This window comes from Cynara cardunculus, unplaced genomic scaffold, assembly GCF_001531365.2.
Source record: "Cynara cardunculus var. scolymus isolate 2C unplaced genomic scaffold, CcrdV1 Un_Scaffold_9043, whole genome shotgun sequence".
NCBI lineage: Eukaryota > Viridiplantae > Streptophyta > Magnoliopsida > Asterales > Asteraceae > Cynara > Cynara cardunculus.
The window spans coordinates 455-9792 of record NW_020204646.1 but is presented as its reverse complement, the minus strand read 5'-3'; the positions used below and the strand labels follow the sequence as shown (position 1 = coordinate 9792).

General features: G+C 39.6%; 1 protein-coding gene across 1 annotated transcript; it reads left to right on the top strand.

Moving 5' to 3' along the window:
- Positions 1-4491: 4491 nt before the first annotated feature.
- On the top strand, positions 4492-4962 carry LOC112505206. Its single transcript, XM_025109147.1, has one exon. The coding sequence runs from the start codon at positions 4492-4494 to the stop codon at positions 4960-4962; it is 471 nt and encodes a 156-aa protein (XP_024964915.1).
- The last annotated feature ends 4376 nt before the right edge of the window (positions 4963-9338 follow it).

The following is a 9338-nucleotide window of genomic DNA, read 5'->3' as shown; positions in this document are numbered from 1 at the left end:
TCTGTATTGTATTCAACTCGAGACGTTTTACAATGGGTTAAGTCCCATGGCAAAACAAATGCTCGACGCGACTGCAGGCGGAGCCTTTACAGCCAGTACCTATAATGAGGGATATGAGATCCTAGAAAAGATATCAGCAAACAATGGGCATTGGGCTGACCCACGTGTCCAGACACAGAAAAAGACTGCTGGAATACATGAGGTAGATGCATACACTGTATTAACAGCTCACTAGCCTCCATGACCAATTTATTGAAAAATTTAACTACCGGTCAGGGAGTACAGCAAGCTGCTAACACATCTGTTCCAACAGTCTTATCGGTGCAATGTGTGTTGTGGTGGGGATTATTCATATGAACATTGTTCTCACAATTCTGAATCTGTAAATTATGTTCAAAACAGATCTAATCCCTACTCTAACTCATACAATGCCAGTTGGAGACAGCACCCGAACTTTTCTTGGACCAGTCCCAGCCTTAATCCACCAGTCCATAAGCAACAAGGAACTTCTAATTTCCAACCACAGCATCATGCAAATAGTTCCAACTCTCAGAACCACCAGCAAAGTTTTCAAAATTCTCAGCCACATTTTCAGAACAAACCTCCTCCACAGGCAGAATCATCATCTTCTTCGGAAGCTATGATTAAAGGGCTTTTAGCACAGGCTCAAGCCCAAAATCAAGCTTTGATTAATCAACAGAGTGTTGCCATTAGGAATTTAGAGACTCAAGTCAGTCAACTTGCACTTAACCAGAATAGTCGAGCTCATGGAACCCTGCCCAGTAATACAGAAGTCCCTAGAGACCTAGGAAAGGAGCATGTGAAAGCAGTAACTCTTAGGAGTGGAAAGGAGTTGATAAAAAAAGTACAGAAAGATAATACACCAAGACTGTCAGAACCTAGTGATCTAGTGTCGGTCCCTCTAGAAGAAGGACCGGTCCCACTTTTTGTAAAGCAAACATCTGAGACCACTACTCTTGTTCCCCCTAGATCAGACTTCCCTTTACTTTTTCCAGAGGAGACTTTGAAGAAGTCAGAAGGAACTGAGGTTATGGAGACACCTAAGCTTGATAATGAGATTCCACCAGAACCACTCAAGAGCACCACCAAGACTCAGGGCATTCAAGACCCATCTTGCTCAACACCTCCAAGCAAAAGTGTGATAAAACCAATCCTTCTTTATGTTCCCTACCCCCAAAGGTTGAGAAATCAGAAAGAGGAATTGCATTTTAAAAAATTCTTGGATGTGTTTAAAGAATTGCACATCAACATACCCCTTGTTGAGGCAATTGAGCAAATGCCTAGTTATGCTAAGTTTCTGAAGGATATCTTAAGCAAGAAGAAGAAACTGACTGAATATGAGACAGTAGCCCTTACYGAAGGATGTAGTGCACTTTTAACCAATAGCATACCCCCTAAGCTAAAAGATCCAGGGAGTTTTACCATTCCTTGTTCAATAGGAGGAAAGGAGATAGGGAAAGCCCTATGTGACTTAGGAGCTAGTATTAACCTCATGCCTTTATCTGTCTTTAACACCTTAGGCATAGGAGAGGCTAGACCAACCACTGTCACACTCCAGTTGGCTAATAAGTCCATAGCATATCCTAAGGGGAAAATTGAAGATGTTTTGGTACAGGTCGATAAGTTCATATTTCCGGTAGATTTTATCATATTAGACTTTAAGGCTGATAAGGACATACTGATTATTTTAGGAAGACCTTTCTTAGCCACCGGAAGAACTTTGATTGATGTCCAGAAAGGTGAGTTAACCATGAGACTCTAGGACCAGAAAGTTACCTTTAATGTCTTCAACTCTCTAAAGTACCCTGATTACTTGGAAGAGTGTTCAAGAATAACTGAGATAGAGGAAATATGTTTGGAAGAAGAAATTCATAGAAACCTTAAGTTGGAAGGAGAGTATGATGAAGATTTAGAAGAGGAAAGTATTAAGGGGATAGAGGAGATAGGATCTGATATTGTCTCAGTAGAAGCAGCATCATTTGAGCTGCTTGAAAATAATGAGCAAAAAGACTTCACCCCGTCCGTTGAATCACTACCTGAGTTGGAGTTGAAACAACTCCCATCCCACTTGAAATATGCTTTTCTAGGAGAAGAAGGCAAATTGCCTGTCATTATCTCATCTACCCTAGAATTGCATCAAGAAAAGAAACTTGTGGATATGCTGAAATTGCATAAAAAGGCTTTAGGATGGACCATTGCTGACCTCAAAGGGATTAGTCCCTCTATTTATCAACACAAGATTATCTTAGAGGATAAAAACTTCATGTCCATAGAACCTCAGAGAAGGCTGAACCCTGTCATGAAAGAGGTAGTCAAGAAAGAAATTTTGAAATGGTTAGATGCTGGAGTTATCTATCCGATAGCCAGTAGTTCTTGGGTTAGTCCGGTCCAGTGCGTTCCCAAGAAGGGAGGGTTTACAGTTGTCACAAATGAAAAAAATGAACTTATCCCCACCAGAGTTGTTTCAGGATGGAGAATATGCATGGACTATAGAAGACTAAACAAAGCTACCCAAAAGGACCATTTTCCACTACCTTTCATTGACCAAATGTTAGACAGATTAGCCGGAAAGGAGTATTATTGTTTCTTAGATGGATATTCAGGGTACAATTAAATAGTTATTTCTCCCGAGGACCAGGAGAAGACTACCTTTACATGTCCTTATGGCACCTTTGCTTTTAGAAGAATGTCATTTGGACTATGTAATGCTCCTGCCACCTTTCAAAGATGCATGATGTCCATATATTCTGATATGCTTGAAAAATCCATTGAAATATTTATGGATGACTTTTCTGTATATGGCTCATCATTTGACAATTGTTTAAATAATTTGAAAAAGAGCTTAGAAAGGTGTGAGGAGACAGACTTGGTCCTTAATTGGGAGAAATGTCACTTCATGGTCAAAGAAGGTATTGTTCTTGGGCACTTGATTTCAAAAAGAGGGGTTGAGGTAGACAAAGCAAAATTTGAGGTAATTGAAAAACTACCCGAACCTACCACGGTTAAGGGAATCAGAAGCTTTTTGGGTCATGCCGGATTTTATAGAAGGTTTATCAAAGATTTTTCAAAAATTTCAAAACCTCTTTGTTCACTCCTCCAGCATGACCAAAAATTCAACTTTAATGATGAATGCAGAAATGCATTCAGAACTTTGAAAAAAGCTTTGGTTACCGCACCAGTGGTAGTTGCCCCTGACTGGAACAAACCTTTTGAGATCATGTGTGACGCTAGTGATTGGGCAGTAGGTGCTGTGTTAGGGCAAAGAAAGGAGAAGGTGTTTCATTCAGTTTACTACACAAGTAAGATTTTGAATGAGGCACAAATCAATTACACCATAACTGAGAAAGAATTATTGGCTATAGTTTTTGCTTTTGAGAGATTTAGGTCCTATTTGATGGGAACAAAGGTAATAGTGCATACTGATCATGCAGCCATCAAGTACCTGATTTCAAAGAAAGATGCAAAACCTAGGTTGATAAGGTGGGTRCTTTTGTTGCAAGAATTTAACTTAGAGATACTTGATCGGAAGGGAATAGAGAATCAAGTAGCAGACCATTTGTCTAGGTTAGAAGAACCTGAGAGAGAGGGAGTGGACATTAATGATACTTTTCCAGATGAGAGAATCCTCATGATAAACCAATCTAAGACACCATGGTTTGCTGATTTAGCTAATTTCTTGGCCTGTGAAATAAAACCCTCTGATTACACAGGTCACATGTTAAAGAAATTTTTTCATGATGCTAAATCTTATTTGTGGGATGACCCATTTCTGTTTAGACTTGGTGCAGACCAAATTTTGAGAAGATGTGTACCTGAATCTGAGGTGGCAGCAATCTTACATCATTGCCATCATGCACCATATGGAGGACATTTTGGAGGTCAAAGGACTGCAACCAAGGTCCTACAGTCAGGTTTCTATTGGCCTACACTTTTTAAGGATTCCCACAATTTTGCACAGAGGTGCAATGAATGTCAAAGAAGTGGCTCTATTTCCAAGAGGAATGAAATGCCATTAAATGGGATACTAGAAGTTAAGTTATTTGACGTTTGGGGAATAGACTTTATGGGTCCGTTCCCCCTATCAAATAAGTGCCAGTACATTCTTGTGGCTGTTGATTATGTATCCAAGTGGGTAGAAGCCATGGCATGTGTGTCAAATGACGCAAAAAATGTGGTTAAGTTTCTTCAAAAACAAATTTTCACAAGGTTCGGTACCCCAAGGGCATTAATCAGTGACGATGGTACCCACTTTGTAAACTATTTGTTAAAGGGAGTTCTTGAAAAATAAAATATTAACCACAGAATTGCCACGGCTTATCATCCACAAACAAATGGTTTAGCTGAGCTCTCTAACAGGGAAATAAAAGGCATTTTGGAAAAAAAATTGTAAAACCCAATAGAAAGGATTAAGCATTTAAATTAGATGACGCTTTATGGGCATACAGAACTGCTTTTAAAACACCAATAGGTATGTCCCCATACAAGCTAGTCTATGGAAAAGCCTGCCATCTACCCTTAGAGCTTGAGCACAAAGCATACTGGGCTATCAAAGAGCTCAATATGTCTTTGAAAGATGCTGGAAAGAAAAGGATGTTACAACTCTGTGAGTTGRATGAGCATAGATTGTTGTCTTATGAGAATGCCAAACTTTATAAGGAAAAGACAAAGAAATGGCATGACAATAGAATCCAACACAGAGAATTAAGAGAAGGCCAACATGTGCTTTTGTTTAATTCTAGACTAAAGTTCTTCCCTGGAAAACTTAAGTCTAGATGGTCTGGGCCTTTTCTTATTTCTAAAGTTTATCCTTATGGAGCAGTGGATTTGGTAAACCCGGAAGATAATTCTATTTTCAAGGTTAATGGCCAAAGGGTTAAAGTGTACCATGATCCGGCAACAGTCTCAGAACATCATTCTAAGAGCTGTGCTGCTCCCTGTTGAAATCTCAAGATCCCCCTTGGACTTCTTAAAAGTCCACCTTTGTTTGTATATAAATTTCAGTTTAATAGGTTGTTCGTGTTTTAAAGATTTCATAATTCGGTGTGTTTTTATAAAAGTTTGGTGAACAGCTCAGAATGCTGCAGCATTCTAGGCCTGCAGCTATGTGTGAAGTGAAAAAAGTGGGTGGTTCTTTTAATTGTTAAAAAATTTTCTTGAAAAATATTATTTTTGAGAGGTTGGGAGAAAATGGCGCTGTTTTTTTTTTTTTTTTTTTTGAAAAAGAAAGAAAGGAAGAAGGATTAGTTAGGGTTAAGAAAGTATTTTTTTTTTAAATCTTTGGAAAGTACTTGGTAGTACATGAAGGTACATGGTACCTTGCACTACCCTTACACTCTCTTACATTTTTTTACCCACTTTTCAGTCAACAAAAGAAAAGAAAAGAAGAGAAATATTGTCATTTTGAAAGGTTGGGTTTAAAAKGTTTAATCTCAATTAATGAAAGGGTTTTGCATTAATAACCATTGTACTCTCTTCATGCTAAAACCGCCACATGTAACCACCTAGCCCCACTAAGTACTCCTTAGACATCATTAACCATCACCTTTCTTAACCCAACTTTTCAAAATCCCCTCTCCCTCACGTCTCCCCCCATCACTCCAACCCCTCACCTCCTTCACCGGTTTGAGCTCCATCACCATCGTACCTTCTGTCACTCCAAACCCTCGTCCCTTTTTCTGCATTTTCTCCATCTCCATACACCTTCGTTAGTCGTCTTACACCATGGTAAGGCTTTAGAGAGCATCTACCATACCTCAACCACGAGGCCCTGTTCGAAGAAGTAATCGACGAAGGACTACTGTTTTGCCTTCAAATGCTAAACCTGAGATGATTGAGCTGAGTGAAAATAATGATTCGATGTCTATGAGCGACGATGAGACTGTTCCTACACTTCCACAGCAGGCTGTCCCCTCAACTTCCACAAGGGCTACATCCCCTGTTCATGAAGCAAGTAGTAGAAGGCCTCGCATCAACGACCTCAAGGAACCCCCTTTGGATGACTCTGAGCACGACATTGAGGTAATCTTTAACCCCACTGTACTTATAGAGGATTATGTGTCATCCGATTCTGAGGATGATGCTACTGTGGTAGAAAGCTTAGGAAGGGTATATTTACTTCCTTGGAACGATCAAACAACTCATGCCCCTGTTGATAAGTTTATTGAGGATGCACCTCAAAGCAATGATTTTGAGGTCATTGATGGATTCTTGGCCAAGTTGGGAATTGATCATTCAAAGCCAAGCCCTGTGGAAACCAGTTCTATGGAACCAAGTGTTGTGGAACAGACATCAATGGATGTGCTGTTAGAGGCTATGGATTCACTAGCCTCTCCTAGCCCCCTCCTGCCAAGCACCCCTCTAAGAAGAGGAAAGCTTTGGGAAAGAAGCCGGCCAAAAGAACAGCCCACACCACAGGCCCTGCACTCAAGAAAAGGAAGTTTAGTGCTGCTGAAAAGGGCAAAGCAGCAGCTATGCAGGCCTCATCAAGAAGAGTTACTAGGCAGTCTCATAATGATGCACCATGTCAAGAACAGAATGTTCCTGCTTCACCTCATCCTGTTGCACCCTGTCAAGAGCAGCCTGATCTTGTTTCACCAGCTCCTGCTTCATCTACCCCTGTTTCATCCACCCCTGCAATCACAAAAAGGTCCATGCTACCTTTGGAAGGCTTTAGTTCTGTCAAGGCCAAAGCTTTGTTTGAAAAATTCAAGGACAAGACTGCCTGGCCCAACAAAGGCTTTGATCACAAGAGTGTGGAAGAATGTCAGTTCATCAAGGAGTTGATCAATAGTCTGGGATGGAAAAGCTTCTGTAAGGTACACAGTTCTTACAACCTTTCACTCATTAGGGAATTCTATGCTAAGGTTGCTGCTTCCAAGTCTTGTGAGATCAAGGTTAGAGGTGTAAGCTTATCTTTTGATGATGAGACATTGAACAATGTCTTAGGTCTCACTACTCACTACAATACAGCCTTTGAGACCCTTAAGCACACTGCCTCTGAAATCAAACTCAACAAAATATGTGAGGCAATAGCAAGGCCAGGCACAACATGGGAGCCCCATGCAAACTATGCTTTAAGGGTTTTCAAAGTTGCCATTTTGACCCCCAATGCTAATGTTTGGGTCAATTTTGTCAAGCACTCTCTGCATCCCACAACCCATGACAACTCACTTAATGTGGAAAGAATGATCTTGCTGTATTGCATTCTAAAAGGTAAAACCATTAATGTGGGAGAGATTTTACACAAGGCTATTGTGCTAACAGGACCCAAGGGAAGTTGTATCTCCCTGGGGTCATTGACAGATTGCTGAAGAGTAAGGAGTACCAATCTTTGAGGAGGATGTCATCATCAAAGAGGGAGCATAAAGGTCTATCATAGACCTGAAGGCTGTGTCAAGGCTCAAGGAAAGGACTAGCAGAAGCATGGGAGCTGTGGATTTAATGGGAATGGTCCAGGATCTGCTGTCTCAAAACAGCACCCTTTTGGACAGCATGTTGATGCAGAGGTCTGAGTCTGTATCAAAGATGGAAGAATTGAAAGCTGAAGTAAAGAAGCAGGTCAAGAAAGGACAGAGGCAGGGGAGAAAGGATTTGAAAGAATTGAAGGCCCAAATGAAGAAGATGGTGGGCAGAAGGATGAACAAGATGGAAAGGAGGCTGCAGAACCTCAAGGCTGAAAACAGGAGGCTAAGGGAGCAGATTGAGCAGCTTAGAGCTGTTGCCATGGAGTCACAAGCCACACAGCCTACTCCCTTGGAGTAGGACAGGTTCATTCATTCATCTTTAGCTTCCAACTTTCATTTTTATTTAAGTCTTGGGATAGTTTTCTTAATTTTTTGTTTTATTTTTTATACTTGATTACATGATCGTTGCTTATARTTCTTGATATCATAGCCTAAATAAATTTRAGGGTAAATAGCCATTCACTTACTAGTWGTRTTCTWGCTAGAACTAGCAAGTGTCTTTTCTTGAGCAAAAATTACACTCACACACCAATGTGCAAAAGGGGTATGATTTAGGCCATTCTTCATATATTACTCTCAAAATAGCCACTTGTAGCCTTATACACTTTCCACCAACATAGCCAATGAGGGCATTGTCACAAGTTCAAGTTTGGGGGAGGGTATACCACAAAGGCCAAAATTCCAAACCAAAAGAGCAAAGCTCTAAAAACCTTTGTGGGATCTGTTTAATAGCACAAAAATGTCCCATAGGGGCAATGTGCATGCCTTCTTCATAAAGAACACATAGTGCCAAAAATTAAAAAAAATTGAATGATGAAGCATAAGTGAAAAAGGCAAGGTGAGAAAAGAAAATAGCCAAAGAGAGGAGAGCCTTAAACAAAGTCCTATTGACCCTAGCATGAATGAGGTGTGTTGAGTTCATTAAGGAAAAGACTTGTGCTAGCATATGGTTCATACATGAAAAGTAGGCTATGAAAGGTTTGCTAAAAATTTATGAAAGGCTATGATAATCATTAATGATATGCTTTGCTTTATGTGTGCACTTAATGCCTTAATCTTGTATATCTTCCTATATTGAGTCATTTTATGTTGTCATTTGGTTGCTTGGGGACAAGCAACACTTTAAGTTTGGGGGTATGATAAGCATGGTTTATTACATGCTTAAAGTACCTAATTCTTATACCTATTAAGTAGATTTTCATAGTTTACCCCAACCTTGAGTCATTTTTACTTCTTTATTTTCCATTTGTTGTGTTTGGAGCTATTTGTGATGATGAATCTGTTTTTACAAAAAGTTGGAGTAGATAACATTTTTTTTGACTCAGTACACTGCACTGTGATGATGCAGCATTCCAACAGCATCGCCCGGCTGCATTTTGGCTTTTTGTAGGAGGTGCTTATTGTAACACCCCAGCCCACACATTTCATGTAATACATATTTCATACCAAAGAAATACATATTCATATACATTCGGGTCCACTAGTACAAGAATCTATTATGACCAAACACAAGGTCCAAAAATTCAAAATACAGTCTTGTACTAATCATCAGAGTTTATGCATCAAAAGCAAATCTTCAACCAAAATGCACGTAAGAAAAGCACTAAATCTTTTCATTTCCTTTACCTTCCACACTTCCTGCAATACACATTTTTAATCACAAAATGAGGGTTAGACTGTAAAGTCTAGTGAGATACCCTATTCATGTCATTGCAGGGTGAAGGATCACCAAAACCTTTACAAAATCAAGTATTCATATAAATAATAAATATATGAATCCATAATACCAAAATACCAAGTCATTTTTCTAATTCAAGTTATCCCTTAGCTTATTCAAATCTTATATCTTTTAAA